General features: G+C 44.1%; 1 protein-coding gene across 1 annotated transcript in view; it reads left to right on the top strand.

Moving 5' to 3' along the window:
* Positions 1-19,336, top strand: part of cdc27 (cell division cycle 27) — a 123,588-nt gene that overhangs the window by 45,805 nt on the left and 58,447 nt on the right. Inside the window, exons 7-9 of the mRNA XM_068013091.1 lie at positions 10,837-11,054; positions 14,806-14,920; positions 15,097-15,212. Of these exons, the coding sequence (XP_067869192.1) occupies positions 10,837-11,054; positions 14,806-14,920; positions 15,097-15,212 (449 nt within the window). The remainder of the gene's footprint in view (positions 1-10,836; positions 11,055-14,805; positions 14,921-15,096; positions 15,213-19,336) is intronic.

Genomic DNA, 19,336 nt, shown 5'->3' with positions numbered 1-19,336 from the left:
TGTGAGGCACGACCTACCCGTCACAAAACCGTGCTGACTATCGCTAATGAACTTATTCTTTTCAAGATGATTATAAATCCTGTCTCTTATAACCTTTTCCAACATTTTACCCACAACCGAAGTAAGGCTCACAGGTCTATAATTACCAGGGCTGTCTCTACTCCCCTTCTTGAACAAGGGGACAACATTTGCTATCCTCCAGTCTTCCGGCACTATTCCTGTCGACAATGACGACATAAAGATCAAGGACAAAGGCTCTGCAATCTCCTCCCTAGCTTCCCAGAGAATCCTAGGATAAATCCCATCTGGCCCAGGGGACTTATCTATTTTCACACTTTCCAAAATTGCTAACACCTCCTCCTTGTGAACCTCAATCCCATCTAGCCTAGTAGTCTGTATCTCAGTATTCTCCTCGACAACATTTTCTTTCTCCACTGTAAATACTGACGAAAAATATTCATTTAACACTTCCCCTATCTCCTCTGATTCCACACACAACCTCCCACTACTATCCTTGATTGGCCCTAACCTCTCTCTAGTCATTCTTTTATTCCTGATATACCTATAGAAAGCCTTAGGGTTTTCCCTGATCCTATCCGCCAATGACTTCTCGTGTCCTCTCCTTGCTCTTCTTAGCTCTCCCTTTATATCTTTCCTGGCTAGCTTGTAACTCTCAAGCGCCCTAACTGAGCCTTCACGTCTCATCCTAACATAAGCCTCCTTCTTCCTCTTGACAAGCGCTTCAACTTCTTTAGTAAACCACGGCTCCCTCGCTCGACAACTTCCTCCCTGTCTCACAGGTACATACTTATCAAGGACACGCAGTAGCTGCTCCTTGAATAAGCTCCACATTTCGATTGTTCCCATCCCCTGCAGTTTCCTTCCCCATCCTACGCATCCTAAATCTTGCCTAATCGCATCATAATTTCCTTTCCCCCAGCTATAATTTTTGCCCTGCGGTATATACCTGTCCCTACCCATCGCTAAGGTAAACCTAACCGAATTGTGATCACTATCACCAAAGTGCTCACCTACATCTAAATCTAACACCTGGCCGGGTTCATTACCCAGTACCAAATCCAATGTGGCATCGCCCCTGGTTGGCCTGTCTACATACTGTGTCAGAAAACCCTCCTGCACACACTGGACAAAAACTGACCCATCTAAAGTACTCGAACTATAGTATTTCCAGTCCATATTTGGAAAGTTAAAGTCCCCCATAACAACTACCCTGTTACTCTCGCCCCTGTCGAGAATCATCTTCGCTATCCTTTCCGCTACATCTCTGGAACTATTTGGAGGTCTATAAAAGACTCCCAACAGAGTGACCTCACCTCTCCTGTTTCTAACCTCGGCCCATACTACCTCAGTAGACGAGTCCTCAAACGTCCTTTCTGTCGCTGTAATACTCTCCTTGATTAACAATGCCACACCCCCCCCTCTTTTACCATCTTCTCTGTTCTTACTGAAACATCTAAATCCCAGAACCTGCAACATCCATTCCTGCCCCTGCTCTACCCATGTCTCCGAAATGGCCACTACATCGAGATCCCAGGTACCAACCCATGCTGCAAGCTCACCCACCTTATTCCGGATGCTCCTGGCATTGAAGTCGACACACTTTAAACCTGCCTCTGAGACAATTTTGGATCCAGCTTGTCACTTTGCCTTGGATCCCCTGGGCTTTTACTTTCGTGACCAGTCTGTCATGTGGAACGTTATCAAAGCCTTGCTAAAATCCATATGGGCTACATGAAATGCAGGAACCTCATCGACGCTCCTTGTTACCTCCTCAAAAAAATTGTCATGTTAGCCAGACACAACCTTCCCTTAAATCCATGTTGACTGTCTTTGATTCATCTGTGTCTGCCTAAAAGAAGATTTATCTTTTTCTTCAGAATGTTTCCAGCATTCTATTAGGCTGACTGGCCGGTGATTACTCGGTGATTACTCGGTGATTACTCGGTGAGATGGTGGGGTAGTGGTAATGTCATTGAACTAGTAATCCGGAGGCCCCATCTAATGCTCTGGGGACACTGGTTCAAATCCTGCCATGGCAGCTGGTGGAATTTAAATTCAATTAATTAACTAAAAAAAAAAAAATCTGGAATTGAAAGCAAGTCTCTGCTTCATGGCACCATTACTATCATCGATTTTGTTTAAAAAAAAAAGCACCATCTGGTTCTCTAATGTCCTTCAGGCAAGGCTGCATTTGCTGACAACACAACCAGCAGGTGGCACAGTAGATTAGATTTTTTGATTAGAGATACAGCACTGAAACAGGCCCTTCGGCCCACCGAGTCTGTGCCGAACATCAACCACCCATTTATACTAATCCTACACTAATCCCATATTCCTACCAAACATCCCCACCTGTCCCTATATTTCCCTACCACCTACCTATTCTTTTCTTTTCTTTCTTTTCTTTGTGACAATTTATAATGGCCAATTTACCTATCAACCTGCAAGTCTTTTGGCTTGTGGGAGGAAACCGGAGCACCCGGAGAAAACCCACGCAGACACAGGGAGAACTTGCAAACTCCACACAGGCAGTACCCGGAATTGAACCCGGGTCCCTGGAGCTGTGAGGCTGCGGTGCTAACCACTGTGCCACCCTTGCATATGTGCAAGTACAGGCTGTTCAACTGGAATACCAGTGTCTGCGATGTTTAGGCAGCTGCCAGAATTAAAGATGGCGCTGCTCAATTTATCACAGGAAATGCTTATGGCTCGATCGTTCTAGCAAACTAACCTTGCATTAAGTTGGATGGCAGCCCAGTAACATGTAGTTATAGGATACTAACTGTAATCCTCAGATCCATTTAATACTCCAGTAACCCTATTAAATAAAGGAATTTTATGATTGAATTTCCATTGGAACATAGTGAATTGGCACCCTGATTGATGGAAAAGAAAATCAGGCAGAGTATAAAATGTGCTACCAATTCGTTATTGTGATTCAAGTGTATTATTGACCGGGACTAATTTCAGCCAAATGCATCTACTAGCTCCCGCCCCACTGGCCACTTCCCCCCCCCCCCCACTCCCCTAACCGATTGTTCCCCACTTCGCACCATCCCCTCTCGGGTCACTCTTTATGGAAAAAATCTTTGGGATTTCTTTGATTTTACTTGCCAATATTTTTTCCAGCCCTCTCTTTGCTTTCCTAATTTCCTTTTTAATTTCAGCCCTATGTCTTTTGTACCACACTAGGTTTTTTGCAGTACTGAGGGGTATCTGTCATAAGCTTTCCTTTTTTTTTAATTTAGCCTCTGCTTAAGCCCCTTGACGTTTGGAAACTCTGGATTTGTTTATCTCTCCTTTTTTATCTTCTCTCTCTCTCTCTTATCTTGGGTCTGTTGGCATGGCCATGTAGTACAGTTGAGTAGGTGGACTTCATAACTAGTTACTAAAAAGCTTGGCTGCAGTCCTGATGATCTAATGTGCTACTTCAAATTACCAAACACTGAGCTTTTTACACTGCTTTACTGTACTGCAGGGCTTGATAGTTAATCAGCAAGGGAGATCACAGGTTCCAGAGAAAGTTTATGTTATTGGGTCTTAACTGTGGCAGTGTGGTAATGCTGTCGACCTGAGTCAGAAGGTTGTGGTTTTAAGTTTAAGTCCAGAAACTTAAGCATGTAATCTTGGCAGATAGTTCAGTGCAGTACTGAGGGAGTGCTGCACTGGAAGAGCTGCCATCCTTCAGATGGAACGTTAAACTGAGGACCTATCTGCGCTGTCAGGTGGCTCTTATGATGCTGTTTGAAGAGCAGGGAGTTATCCCAGTGTCCTGGTCAACATTTGTGTCTTGACCAACATCAATTAAAGGATTTATCACATTGCTTTTTGTGGAAACTTGCTGTATGTAACTTGACTGCTGTGTTTTCTGCAAAACAGCAGTGACTACACCCCAGTCGGACTTCATTGGCAGTAAAGTGCTTTAGAAAATTCCTGATGACATGAAATGTACTCTGAATACAACTTTCTCTGGCATGCGTGCTTTTACAGTCCTGCTCCTGTGCACTCGTGCTGTCATGTCAACAAGTTGCATTTGTGTAGCACTTGTAATGTAGAAAATTCCCAAGATGCTTCAGCAGTAAAACCAGATAATCATATAATCAATGTTTAGGGCGGCACAGTGGCGCAGTGGTTAGCACCGCAGCCTCACAGCTTCAGGGACCTGGGTTCGATTCTGGGTACTGCCTGTGCGGAGTTTGCAAGTTCTCCCTGTGACCACGGGGGTTTTCGCCGGGTGCTCCGGTTTCCTCCCACAGCCAAAGACTTGCAGGTGATAGGTAAATTGGCCATTGCAAATTGCCTCTAGTGTAGGTCGGTGGTAGGGAATATGGGATTACTGTAGGATTAGTATAAATGAGTGATTGTTGGTCGGCACAGACTCGGTGGGCCGAAGGGCCTGTTTCAGTGCTGTATCTCTAAATAAATAAAAATAAATAAATAAATCAACACAGAAACTAAGGAGATATTGGAGTTGGGTGACCAAGCTTAGTCAAAGATGGTATTTTAAGGAAGGTGTTGGAGAGAGAGGAAGGCGGAGAAGCTTAGGGAGGGAAACTTGAGCTTGGAGCCTAGATGGCTGAAAGCATGACTGACTATATCCCCTTCTGTCCATGTTTAGTCGATAAGCAGCTGTCCTTGCAGTTTCCAATACCAGACTCTGTTTTCTATAGTCACCTGAGATGAAATTGTTCAACCAGTGATCTCCCTCCAATCCCTGTCCCTTTTCTATTTACCCCACCCAGCCAGACCTTTGCTCTGGATCATGTAAGACTGCAGCTTCCCCTGGTGAGTACTGTATTATCCAACCCTCTAGCTGACAATGACAACATATGTTTTCCTGCCAGATTAGGGTGTCCACCTTCAGAGGCAGCAGTCTCGAGAAGAATGAATAAGGTACTTGGTGATAGGGAAAGACTGTGCAGATAAGATGGTCTTCAGCTAAACTGGAGAAGTACCTTTGTTCTTATGGAATAGGTACGTAGGGCAGTGGGGAAAGATTTAAACTAATTGGGAATGGGGAAAATACATACAGCAAGTTTAAAAAGTGTGAGAAGACCAATTGGACACATGAGCAGTTTAAGGACTTTTAGTCAAATAAGACATCTGTACCCAAATGCGTTTAACATAAACAAAATAAGTGAGAAATGTAACTTCAGCTTAAAGGGCATGATATAGTCGCCATTGGAAAGGCTTGGCTACAATCTGAGTGCAATTAGGAACTAAATATTTCAGGCTATATCATGTTTCAGAAAGCAGGGAGAAATTGGGAAAGTAGCAGGACTTGCAATATTGATGGGATGCAATTAACTGCTACGCACACAAAACTAGTAATGGTGATGGGCAGTGGAAGCACCTTCAGTAGAGTTTATCGAGAATGACAGATGGAAGGCTCTGGTGGGAATTATCGATAGGCCTGAGTGTGAGATTTCGTGGGGGTGGGTGGGATGTCTATAAATTTGCAGACCAGAGAAGCATGTGGCACAAATAATTGTGCTTATAATATGGGATTTTAGTTATCACTTTGACTGGAAGAAACAGAATAATCCATTTAGTAAACACAGTGAATGTAGAAAATGTATTCACCACAATTTTCTCAAACAATGTTTTGAGCTGCCAAGGGAACAAAACATAGATTTAATAACAAGGTAAAAGACAGTATCAAGCTGAAAGAAAACAATACAAAGGGACCGTAGTGCTCATCATATGGCTTTCCCTCAAGTAGGAAAACTACTGGAGGTGATCATATAAATTTTTAAGATTTGTTGAAGCCAGGAAATAGAGATCTCTTGCTTCTTTAGACAGCTGTAAGCTCCTGTATTTCTGCTGAAGGACAGAAGGCACGTCAGCTGTAACAACTGTTACTTGCATTTATGTAGCACCTTTAACATGCTAAAAAGTCCGAAGGCGCTTCACAGAAGAATTTTCAAATAAGTTTGACACTGGCCCACATGAATTTAGGGCAGATGACAAAAAAGCTTGGTTAAAGAGATAGGTTTTAAGGGCTATCTTAAAGGAGGGAGAGTTGGAGAGGTTTAGCTGGGGAATCTTATTGAGCACTTAAAGCCTGCACAGCCAGCAATGGTGGAGTGATTTTAAAACTGATATGTGTAAGAGGCCAGAATTGGAGAACAGCAGAGATATCAATTGTGGGGCTGGAGGAGGTTGAGACAGGGAGGGGGCTGAGGCCGTGGAAAGATTTGAGAACTAGGACAAGAATTTTTAATTTGAGGTGAGGGGATGTTGGAGCCATTGTAGGCCAATGAGCACAAGGGTGATGGATGAATGGGACTAAGTGTGAGTTAGGGTACGGGGGTAGAATTTTGAATGAACCACAAGTTTATGGAGATGGAAGATGACAGATTGGCCAGGAGAGTGCTGGAATAGTGAAGTCGAGAGGTAACAAAGGCAGGGTGGAGGGAGGGGTGGAATAATAGGCCAATAATAGTGGGGGATTTCAGCTATCCTGATATGAACTGGGATGAAAGGCACAGAGGGAGCAGAATTCTAAAAGTGCTTTCAGAAGTTCTTTATTAGTCAGTATGTGGAAAGCCCAACTAGAGAGGGAGTGATAAAAGCAGTACCCGTGGAGAGGGAAACCGTTTACGTTTCAGGTCGATGACCTCTCATTAGAACCCCGTACCACCACCTTTAACAAAAAAAATGGGCTGCATTTAGTTTTGCTTGTGAATCTTTCATTTCAGTTTCCACGGGGCTAGTTCATTCTTAACCCACCGAAATTGGTCCTCCTCCAATTCATTATTTTTACTGTGGATTGCTCCTTGTCGTTTTTCCACAGCTAATCTAAGCCTTATGATACTGTGATCATTCTACCCTAAATGTTCCACTTGACCCACATCAATCACCAGAACCAGATCCAGCAACACCACCTTTCTTGTTGTGCTAGAAATGTTCTGGTGAAGAAAATTCTCCTGACCACGCCAGAATTTCTTCTCCTCATCTGTCATTTACACTATTTCCCCACTCTATAAGAATAATTAAAGTTCTTCCATTATTATTACTCTGTAGTTCTTGCACCCCTCTCATTTGCCTTCAAATTTGCATCTGTTTTCCCCATTAGTGGGTGACGTGTAGAAAACTCCAGTTATGTAACAGCACCTCTGTTGTTGCTTAGCTCTAACCAAATAGATTCTGTCCTTGACCCCTGTAGAATATCCCCTCTGTCCAGCTTTGTAATCTTCTCCATTAGTGTTACCACCTATCCTCCTTTCTTTCCTTCCTTCCCTATCTTTCCTGCGTAGCTTGTATCCAGGAATATTTAGTATCCAGGCCCTTTCTTTTTTGAGCCGTTCTCAGTTTCCGTCACGTCATATGCCCATGTATCTATTTGTGCCTGCAGCTCACCAACCTTATTTGTCGCACTTCGTGTTTACATATTTTCACTCTAAACCTGAATTAGATCTTGCTGTACTCCCTCCTAGTCTGACCCCATGCTTGTTATTGACCTGTCTCTCCTAATCCTCTGTGCACCTTGTTTCTCCTTTCTAATGCTACATCCTGGTTCCTCCTGTCAAGTTAGTTTAAACCCTCCCCAACAGCACCAGCAGACCACCTCGTGAGGGCATTGGTCCCAACCCTGTTGAGGTGCAACCTGTGCTGTCTTCCTTCCCCAGAACTCATTGTCCCAGGAATCTACCAGCTCTCCAACCACACGTTCATCTGGACTGTTCTCCCATTTCTATACGCGCTAGTGTATGTCAGCGGGAGTAATCCAGAGATTACTACTTTTTTGAGATCCTGCTTCATAGTCTATCCTCTCTCTCTAAAATCTGCCTGCAGGGCCTTATCCCTTGTTCAGGTGACAGGGAGGTGGAAGTACGTGGTCTTGGTGATGGAGTGAATGTGTGGTCAGAAGCGACACCAAGGTTGCAAGTGGTTTGATTCAGCCTTATAGCTGCCAAGGGGGAGGGGCGAAGTTAGTAGCTGGGGAGCAGAATTTGTCGCGGAGACTGAAACCAATTACTTTGGTCTTCCTTACTTTTAATTGGAAGAAATTGAGCATCCAGTTCCATTAGAGGTGGTGGTGAGAGAATTGGCTGTTGTCAGTGTACACATGGAACCTAATGTGTTAGTGGTTGATGCTGCTGAGGGGCAGCAGAGAAAAGGGTATCAAGGGTAGATCTATGGGGGATTGCAGAGGTAACACAGCGGGGCGAGAAGTGAATCTCTGGCTACAATTAGACAGTGGTACCAACTGAGTCCAGTTGCACCCAACTGGAGAACAAAGGGGAGGTATTGGAAGATGGTGTTGTCAACTGAAACAAAGGCTGCAGATAGTTCGAGAAAGGCAAGGAGGGATAATTCACCATGGCCACTGTCACATGGGAAGTCATTTGTGATTTTGTTAGTGGTTGCAGTAGTGTCGTAGGGCTGAAAAACTGGAAAAATTCAAACTTAGATTTACAGGAAAGCTGGACACTGATAAAGGTGGCGACAGAATGTTCAAGTACTTCAGCAAGCACAGGGTGGTTAGCGATGGGGCAGTAGTTTGCAAGGACAAAGGAGTCAAGGGTGGGTTTTTTGAGGCGAGGGGTGATTACTGCAGATTTGAAAGGGATGGGGACAGTACTCAAGGAGTAAAAAAAAAAGTCAGGTAACATGAAGGCCAGGAAGGGAAGTTGGATGCTCATCAGTTTAGTGGGAATAGGGTTGAGGAAGCAGGAGGTGGGTCTCGGGGACACGATGAGTTCAGAGAGGGCATGGAGGGAAATAGAGTAAGTCGAGAAAAATATGAGATCAGAGCTAGAGTGGGGTGGGTGGGAAGCATTTGCGGTGGTTTGGCCTGGTTGGCTCGTGGTGAATGGTCTCTACTAGAAGGTAACTCATACAAAATATCCCACAGGTGATCTGAAAGATACCACACAGAAGAAGGCTGACCCTTTACTGTTGTTAAAAGCAATTTTCCTCTCATCCTGACAATTAACAAGGGCAGTTCCACTACATTAAAACGTAAAACACTTCTGTTGGGCAAGGATCATAAATATTCCATCTGAGCCGAGAAACCATTGATGCTAACTGTTGGAGCCTGATCCCTTTCCTTTGCTTGATAACCATGATAAAAAACCATTTTGCCTAGTAATGATGCTTACAACACAAAGTGGACAAAGTCTCTGCACATGTACTATATAAAACTGGTTAACCCTTGCTCATGAGACTCTACATGTCCTGGAGTACCTTCATTTATTCACTCAATTTAAAGCCCAGTTGTATTCAGCCTCATCTAACTTTTGTACTGGTTCATGCCCTGTTTTTGTGCTCGGTTGATTGAGGGATCATTCATATTTTCTTGGTTGTATTGAATAGATATTTACTTGTTTCCAGTTGGGACTTAAATTTGATTTCTTTTAACTTATTGTATCCATCATTCATAACTTTTGAGTTTGTTCCAAAGGAAAACTACACTGTTAGTTTCAGTTTCAGTGTGCAGAGTTCATGAACTACAAGTGCTCTCATTGATTAATTGTATTTGAATTAGCATGCTGTCCAGAGAGTACTTAATTAACTGGAGTAGCCAGAAGCAGCTTCCCAGTTTAGACTAGAAATTAAATTTATCTGTTGCACATGTTTTTCATTATGCTACTGCTCGCATTATTGTTTGTCTTGTACAAAGCAAGTTCAGAACTCTGTTGCAAGAAATGGATAAACGAGTTCAGTCTGTTAGGCAGGGACGAAGACCAGGGCAGGTAAAGCTAATTCACCCATTGCATGCCGGTTTCCTGCACATCTTTGAAGAAGTTCCATTTCAATAATTACTGGTGCCTTATGGAGTAATCCTCATGATTATGAAGCTTACTGTCTCTATATTTGTGCACAATAATGGCTTTAATATGTAACAATACCTAGAAGTCACAGCATGGAAAACGGCCCTTTGACCCAACCAGTCTGTGTCAGCATTTACCCTCCATGTGAACAAATAGTCCTGATCACTTTTACTCATCCTGTTTCCATCTATTTATCAATCCAATGTAATCTTGAATGTTGGTAGAGTTTATGTTTGAACGACTAAGTGAATTCCAACTCTAATAATTCAATAGCTCGGCAAAGACGTTTCTTCTGCCCCTGTTCCAAATTTCTTGCATTTTAGTCTTGTATATCTGGCCTCTTATTCTTGAACTGTATTTACTAAAAGTTGTCTGCTTCTATCTGTCCTGTCTCATTTAACAATTTTAAACATTGCTTTAATATCATGCCGTCATCCATCTTCTATAGAAAAAGACCCAACTTTTCAAATCTATATTCTTATTTCTATAAGGCAGTATCCTAGTAAATCTGCATTGTGTCCTCTCTCAAGCCTCAATATCCTCCTTAGAATGTGGAACTCATTACTGCACAAACTCTAATTGAGGTCGTCTTAACTTTTATATGGGCTCCCGTTTGGCAGTTCTGTTAGAGTTATGCTCCCTCTGAAGCATTCTCATAACTGTTCTTTTTCCTGTACCCAACCCCCTCTAAATGGCACTACTTTAGATGCTGAATGAAAATGTTATGCGTGATCAACTGGCTGAAAGCCCACTCAGTCTTTGTTAGCTACTTGAAGAGATTTGGCAGGTAGCTTTAGGCCAAAACTCACTGGTACACTGCCTTTATAATAAGGGGGCAGGAGGGCACAAGACAATAGCAAAGTACAGGCCTGAGTGCCTTGTGTCCTGCAGTATGTAATTTCCCCACAACTGAAGTCTATAGCGTGAATTACTTGAGGCTTAGCTATCGGTGTGTGAAGAATGCATACGAGTCAAAGAATGAAGACTGCCTCACAAAGCCTGTAATCATTCAAGTTGTGTTCATTTTTTTTTATAGGAATTAAACAGATTAAACCTCGAATCCTCTGCCAACTCAAAATATTCCTCAATGATGACTGATTCGTCAGTATCTTTAATTGATCCATCTGTGATTTCTCCTGATTCTGTGCCTCTTGGTTCTGCGTCCTCAGTATTGTCCAAACAACTAGTAAATAAACCAAAGTCTGGCAGAAGTTTGCTTGGTGGTCCTGCTGCTCTTAGTCCCCTAACACCAAGGTAAAGTTTTTGTTTCTTGTTATCTCACAATGATCTTGATTTATTGTTTGTGTTGCTCTACCCTAGATGTACTGGTTCTCATTGTTATTGGCTTATAGGGATAGTGTGCAAGTCTTGTGGTAGCCATGTACTTCTTTGGCCAGAGATGCACCACCATCTTATTCCTGTGCTGATAATGCATTTGATGAATCTCCTGATTTCTCAATTTTTGTTTTAATAGTGGGGCTTGTATTACAGCAGCCGTTGTAGTCCAGAATGTTTCGGCAATAAGGGTGGATTCGCCAGAAATATTACGCCATTGAGCTTTGTTTTAATGAAGCAGTGAGGGAGATATGCTGGCGTTATATCTCAGCATGAACTGAATATCTTTGGGAGCTTTAAATATGCTAAGCTCATAAGACATGCCCCTGCTGCTGGCTCCGTGCCCTATTGTTCCAATGAGCCCATTCCTTTTCTTTTCATAAATCACCCGTCTACCCTTTTCCTTCCTCACCATATCCCTAGATCTCCTCAAAATATGTCCTGTTGCCCCTTGAGCTCATTTATATTATCTGCTTCAGTAGCCTTTCCTGGAAACTTGTTGCATAAATCTAACATGCGTACAAAATGGAGAGCAAAAGACCAATTGGCTTATCCAACCGGTCTCATCCAGACATGGTGTCTATGGGGTCAAAGAAGAATTTTCCAGTCACATGAGCTCCAGGAGACTGCAGTGTCTGTCACTAGCTCGAGCTACCTTTTTGTAGCTCTCTTTCACACAAACCGCTTTTTAGCAAATGTTGCACCACTTTTTATAAAAACAAACAGTAAGAGCTTCTGCGGGTATATTAAAAGGAAGAGAGTAGCTAAAGTAAGTGTGGGACCTTAGAGGATGAGACTGGGGAATTAATAACAGGTAACAGGGAAATGGCAGATAATTTAAACCAATATTTTGCATCGGTCTTCACGGCGGAGGGCACTATAAACATCCCAAAAATAAGAGCTGAACAGGGTGTCAATGGGAGGGAGGAACTTGTAACAATCTCTATCACGAGGGAAAAGGTGCTTGACAAACTGATGGGACTAAGACTGAAAAGTCGCCAGGACCTGATGGCCTGCATCCAAGGGTTTTAAAAGAAATGGCTGCAGAGATGGTGGAGGCATTGGTCATAATTTACCAAAACTCACTGGATTCCGGTCGGGTACCAGCGGATTGGAAAACAGCTAATGTGACACCCCTATTCAAGAAAGGAGGGAGGCAGAAAGCAGGAAACTACAGATGAGTCATCTTCACATCAGTCATTGGGAAAATGCTAGAGTCCATTATTAAGCAAGAAGTAGCAGGATGTTTAGAAAACATAATGCAATCCAACAGAGTCAACATGGTTTTATGAAAGGGAAATCCTGCTTGACACATTTGTTAGAGTTCTTTGAGGATATAACAAACAGAGTGGATAAAGGGGGACAGGTAGATGTAGTGTATTTGGATTTTCAGAAGGCGTTTGATAAGGTGCCAAATAAAAGGTTGTTGCACAAAATACGAGCTCAGGGTATTGGGGGTAATGTGTTGGCATGGATTGAGGATTGGCTAACACACAGATGGCAGAGAGTCGGGATCAGTGGGTCTTTTTAAGGTTGGAAAGCCGTAACTAGTGGGGTGCCACAGGATCGGTCCTAGGGCCTCAACTATTTACTATCTATATTAGTGACTTGGAGGAAGGGACAGAGTGTAGTGTATCCAGATTTGCTGACGATACAAAAATAGGTGGGAAGGCATGTTGTGATGAGGACACAAAGAATCTGCAAAGAGATATAGATAGGTTAAGTGAGTAGGCAAAAATTTGGCAGATGGTGTTCAATGTGGGAAAGTGTGAGGTAATCCACTTTGATAGGAAGAATAAAAAGACAGATTATTATTTAGATGGAGAAAGACTACACAATACTGCAGTACAGAAGGATCTGGGTGGTGTTGTGCATGAAACACAAAAGGTTAGCATGCAGGTGCAGCAAGTAATTAGGAAGGCAAATGGAATTTGGGTCTTTATTGCTAGGGGGTTAGAGTTTAAAAAAGGGACATCTTATTGCAACTGTACAGGGTGTTGGTGAGGCCACACTTGGAGTACTGCGTACAGTTTTGGCCCCTGTATTTAAAGAAGGATATACTAGCATTGGAGGCAGTGCAGAAAAGGTTCACTAGGCTGATTCCTCGGATGAAGGGGTTGTCTTATCAAGAACGGCTTAACAGGTTAGGCCTTTATTCATTGGAGTTTAGAAGAATGAGAAGTGATATTGAAACATACAAGATTTTAAGGGGGCTTGACAGGGTAGATGTTGAGAATATGCTTCCATTAGTGGGGGAATCTCAAACTAGGGGGCATAGTTACAGAATAAGGGGGCACACATTTAAAACTGGGATGCGAAGGAATTTCTTCTCTCAGAAGGTGGTGAATCTCTGGAATTCTCTCCCTCAGAGAGTTGTGGAGGCTCGGTCACTAAATGTATTTGAGGAGTTAGATAGATTTTTGAAATCTCGGAGTCGAGGGGTAGACGGAGCAGGCCCAAAAGAGGAGTTGAGGCCTGGGACAGATCAGCCATGATCTTATTGAATGGTGGGGCAGGCTTGAGGGACTGAATGATCTACTCCTGCTCCTATTTCCTATGTTCTTTTTCAAAAAAAGAGGGAGAGAGAAAACAGGGAACTACAGGACAGTTAGCAGTTATTGGGAAAATTACTTCACTCAAAGGATTGTGAATCTTTGGAATTCTCTACCCCAGAGGGTTGTGGTTTCTCCATCGTTGAATACATTTAAGTCTAGGATAGACATATTTTTGCTGCCTCAGGGAATCTAGGGATATGGCGAGCAAGCGGGAAAGTGGAGTTGAATCCTATGATCAACCATGATCGTATTGATGGTGGAGCAGGCTCGAGGGGCTGAGTAGCTGACTCCTGCTCCTAATTCATATGATCTCGACCTGCTCCTATTTCTTGTGTTCATCCAGCTCCCTTTTGAACGTCCAGTGAATTCCTGCTCCCTGCACATCCTAGCAATCTATTTCAGGGGTTAATGACTCTCTGTGGAGTCCAATCTAACTATTTGTTGTGCAGCTGCTAGCTAGTTCTACACTCCTATCCAACTCAAATAGCCTTTCTGTCCGAACAGAGCTATTTCCTTTATCATTTTCAAGATCTTCATCATAACATCATCAGAGTTTACTGGTGGAAAGACTGTACATCAGTGATTTGGATCAAAGTGTTCAAAGATCAGCAATCTAACAAAGCCTTTCACCACAGATTTGCCTTGATCAACTGTCAGTTCCCTTCGTAATATTGGAAGCTTCATTGAGTCAATTTCGATATCTTTCCCAAAGGAAATAGAAGCTGAATTATCATTCAGCTGATTAATCTTTCCTTATAATTTAAATTCTTTCTGTGCAGAGTCCTCTTCACTGCTAGATGTGTACCCTCTCAAGGGCAATAATATGATTTTGATGATTAGGTGGTGAGGACAGAATATCTGACTTGCACAGGAACAGTAAAATTTGTATTTGCCAGTCCTCCACTCCAAACAAATGCATTTTGATATTTTGGAAGTAAACCCACCAAAAGACTGGCAAAGTTCTATGCTAATAAACAGCAGTGCTGTGTATAGTACAGTGGAAGGTTAAACTTTTAACTGTGTGGTGTGTTGGCTGTTGCAGGCGAGGAGGATTTTTAGCAGTTGTCAAGCCTGTGTACAAGTAAATGAAGTGACACTACCTAATTCCCTTTCAGCTTTGGAGTCTTGCCTCTGGAGACTCCAAGCCCAGGTGATTGTTCCTTTTTGCCAAACTATACAAATTCTTCATCTGTAATTGATTCATCCTCTACAGGAGGCCCCACAAAGAAGGTAAGGTGATAAAAACTGTATGTTTGGGTATGATGGGGAGAGAGAATTTCAACAGCTGATAAATTAGGCTTTGTACATTCAGTGCAGTATATGTTACAATGGATACTGGCATTGACAAATATTATTGATAATGAATTCCTATCTTTTTCCTGTTTGTCTCCCCTTTCCTACTCCAGTCTATCGCACGAATTACTCAAGGCGGAACCAAGTCGGTCTTTACGCAGAGTGGAAATAGCCGAGATCTAACTCCAACTCCACTGGCTCAGACCCAGACTTCAGGCCCACAGACCAGGTAGGAATCTAGCAACATTGACTTGCAACTGCTGTGTCCAGTTCTCGGTCATAGGTATGTACTCTGGGTATGGATCGAAAGTGGGGAATGGAGTTGAGGTACAAATCACCCATGATCTAATGGAGTGGTGGAAGAGGCTCAACAGCCTGAACAGCCTACTCCTGCACCAAATAAGACCATTCATTGTAGATTTACAAAGTGCTACAGTTGCAACAGTGCAAAAATTGTACTGTCCAAATTTATGTTCTGACTTCAAGCTATTCTAACACTTGAACAAGTGTTGGTATTTATGTACCAAAATCATTTGGAGTCGGACATGTTGAATTCAGATCATAGCCAGGCCATTTTGAGGAAAATGGGCACCAGACAAGACAGAAGTTTTAGGTAAGATGAGCAAATCATGGACATCACCTTGTAGCTTCTAATGGAGTGGCGTTGTTGGAGAGAGATTTTTGTGGTTAACTACTGCGTAGTTAATCCATCAATATTGGCGACCAGGCTCTGGAAGTGGTTCAAGAGTTCACCTACCTAGGCTCAACTATCACCAGTAACCTGTCTCTAGATGCAGAAATCAACAAGCGCATGGGTAAGCCTTCCACTGCTATGTCCAGACTGGCCAAGAGAGTGTGGGAAAATGGCGCACTGACACGGAACACCAAAGTCCGAGTGTATCAGGCCTGTGTCCTCAGTACCTTGCTCTATGGCAGCGAGGCCTGGACAACGTATGCCAGCCAAGAGCGACGTCTCAATTCATTCCATCTTCGCTGCCTCCGGAGAATACTTGGCATCAGGTGGCAGACCGTATCTCCAACACAGAAGTCCTCGAGGCAGCCAACATCCCCAGCTTGTACACACTACTGAGTCAGCGGCGCTTGAGATGGCTTGGCCATGTGAGCCGCATGGAAGATGGCAGGATCCCCAAAGACACATTGTACAGCGAGCTCGCCACTGGTATCAGACCCACCGGCCGTCCACGTCTCCGCTTTAAAGACGTCTGCAAACGCGACATGAAATCCTGTGACATTGATCACAAGTCGTGGGAGTCAGTTGCCAGCGTTCGCCAGAGCTGGCGGGCAGCCATAAAGACAGGGCTAAAATGTGGCGAGTCAAAGAGACTTAGTAGTTGGCAGGAAAAAAGACAGAGGCGCAAGGGGAGAGCCAACTGTGCAACAGCCCCGACAAACAAATTTCTCTGCAGCACCTGTGGAAGAGCCTGTCACTCTAGAATTGGCCTTTATAGCTACTCCAGGCGCTGCTTCACAAACCACTGACCACCTCTAGGCGCGTATCCATTGTCTCTCGAGATAAGGAGGCCCAAAAGAAAGAACTGCGTAGGACACATTCAGTCCTTTTTTTAGTAACAGGGTTCACTTAGACATGTTAAAACCAATGCTCCCTCTTAAGTGCGACTGTGTGACCGTGGAGCAATCTGGAATGTACCATGCATTCAAATTAACAGGCTGCTGACAAGAGCAAGCTCAAATGGGGGCTGGGCTGAGTATCAAACCCCAACTGCAAAGCACGAGGGGCTGGGAGAGTGGGGGGAATGTGCAGCTGTGATGGGAGGGGCAGCGAGCATGGGAGAAAGGGAATCTGTGATTGGAGGAGCCGCGAGCCTGAACGGGTTGGGGAGATGTCCCGATGTGAGCAGCATGTGACCAAGGGAGGGAGGGTAGGAGCAGACGAAGCCACAGATACCAGGGCGAGTGAGAGCTTCAGAAGGTTAGAATGCTCTGGATTCTTCAACGCATGGAGTGTCACATTCCGAGCCCTGCAACCTTGGAGTGCTTCCTATTCAGCAGCTCTGGTCCTGGAGTTAATTTAGAGCTGAACGGTCCAGAAAGACCAGCAGCAACTAAAGGTCACAAACCCAATGGGCACAGCCAGATAAACACACTGCCCGGAGTGGTTGATCAATGGATTTCGCCTCAATGAGCACCTAATACTTTCTAACGGGCAGGTTTATGATGCTGGTTGGGTTATTCATCTTAGTTATGGAGCGTGGCCAATGAACACGTGCCTTTAGCATCGATTTGAACCACATGTACCAGCCTGGAAACAGCAGACTAATCGAAGTTGCCTAGGTTGATGAATCATGGATGAGACGACAGATGATGTGGTTTTCATTTCACTGTTTGGCAAGATGAATGGACTTTTTTTTTAAATGATCTAAGCCCAGACATTCAAGCTGTGTGCATCCTCTCTGATCCGTTCACATTTCATCTACCCTTCTGGAAAGTGTGAGCTCTTGTGTCAAGAAAGAGGAACTAAAAGTCCAAGTGAGGGATTGTGAGGAAGAGTAGAATGGGACAGAATTGATAGGAGAGGAGAGAGGGAGAAAGCAACCAATGTGCAGAAAGTTAGAATGGAATACATGAAAGTGGACATAGAATTGGACATGGGACTTTCTAACTGGTATTCAGTTCTGAGTACTGATGCGAGAGGGTTCCTCTGAAGAGTGCAGCAAGAGTCATGACCAGAGCACCATGGGTGGCTCAGCTGTGCAGGGAGGGAGGAGAGAATAGGAGAGCAATAGTTTTTTTAAAAATTCATTCATGGGATGTGGGCGTCGCTGGCCAGGCCAGCATTTATTTATCCCTAATTGCCCTTGTGAATGTGGTGAGCTGCTTTCATGAAAAGCTGCAGTCCATGTGGGGTAGGTACACCCACAATGCTGTTAGGAAGGGAGTTCCAGGATTTTGACCCAGTGACAGTGAAGGAACAGCAGGATGGTGTGTGACTTGGAGGGGAACTTGCAGGTGGTGATGTTCCTATGCATTTGCTGCCCTTGTCCTTCTAGTTGGTAGAGGTCGCGGGTTTGGAAGGTGCTGTCTAAGGAACCTTGGTGCATTGCTGCAGTGCTTGGTACACACTGCTGCCACTGTGCGTCGGTGGTGGAGGGAGTGAGTGTTTGTAGATGGGGTGCCAATTAAGTGGGCTGCTTTGTCCTGGATTGTCATAGTGGTACTGCATAGAAACAGTCCCTTCGGCCCACCGCGTCCATGCCGACCATAATGCCTATCCTAATCCCACCTGCCTGCATGAATTCCGTATCCCTCTATGCCTTGCTCATTCAAGTACCTGTTCAGATGCCTCTTAAGTGTCGCTACTGTTCCTGCCTCCACCACCACCTCAGGCAGCTCATTCCAGATACCCACTATTCTTTGTGAAAAATTTACCCCTTTGATCCCCTTTAAACCTCCTCCCTCTCACCTTAAATCTATGCCCTCTGGTTTTAGTTACCCCTACCATGGGAAACAGACTCTGGCTATCTACCTTATCTATGCCTCTCATAAATTTATATACTTCTATCATGTCCCCTCTCAGCCTCCTTCGCTCCAGGGAAAGCAGAGCCAGCCTATCCAATCTCCCTTTATAACTCAAGCCCTCCAAACCGGGTAACATCCTTGTGAATCTTTTCTGCACCCTCTCTAGCTTAATCACATCTTTCCTGTAATGCGGCGACCGGAACTGCACACAGTACTCCAAATGCAGCCAAATCAACGTTATGTACAACTGTAACATGACGTCCTAACTCTTGTACTCAATGCCTCGGCCGATGAAGGCAAGCATGCCATACGCCGCCTTCACCACCCTGTCTACCTGTGTTGCCACTTTCAGGGAACTATGTACTTGCACCCCAAGGTCTCTCTACTCAACAACACTCCCCAGGGCCCTGCCATTCACTGTATATGTCCTGCCCTGGTTTAACTTCCCAAAATGCATCACTTCACACTTGTCTGCGTTAAATTCCATTTGCCACTCCCTTGCCCACTTTCCCAGTTGATCTATATCCTGTTGTAACCTTAGACAACCTTCTTCACTGTCCACTATACCACCAATTTTGGTGTCATCTGCTAACTTACTAATCATGTCCTTTACATTCACATCCAAGTCATTGTTATATATGACAAACAACAGAGGGCCCAGCACCGATCCCTGTGGCACACCACTGGTCACCGGCCTCCAATCTGAGAAACAACCCTCCACTACCACCCTCTGCCTCCTATCACCAAGCCAATTTTGTAAGCAATTTGCTAGCTCACCCTGGATCCCATGTGTTCGAACCTTCTGGACTAGCCTACCATGTGGGACCTTGTCTACATGGACTTTAGCAAGGCCTT

This window comes from Heterodontus francisci, chromosome 33, assembly GCF_036365525.1.
Source record: "Heterodontus francisci isolate sHetFra1 chromosome 33, sHetFra1.hap1, whole genome shotgun sequence".
Lineage (NCBI taxonomy): Eukaryota > Metazoa > Chordata > Chondrichthyes > Heterodontiformes > Heterodontidae > Heterodontus > Heterodontus francisci.
Note: the sequence above shows the minus strand (reverse complement) of the source record. Positions and strands in the feature narration are given on the sequence as shown.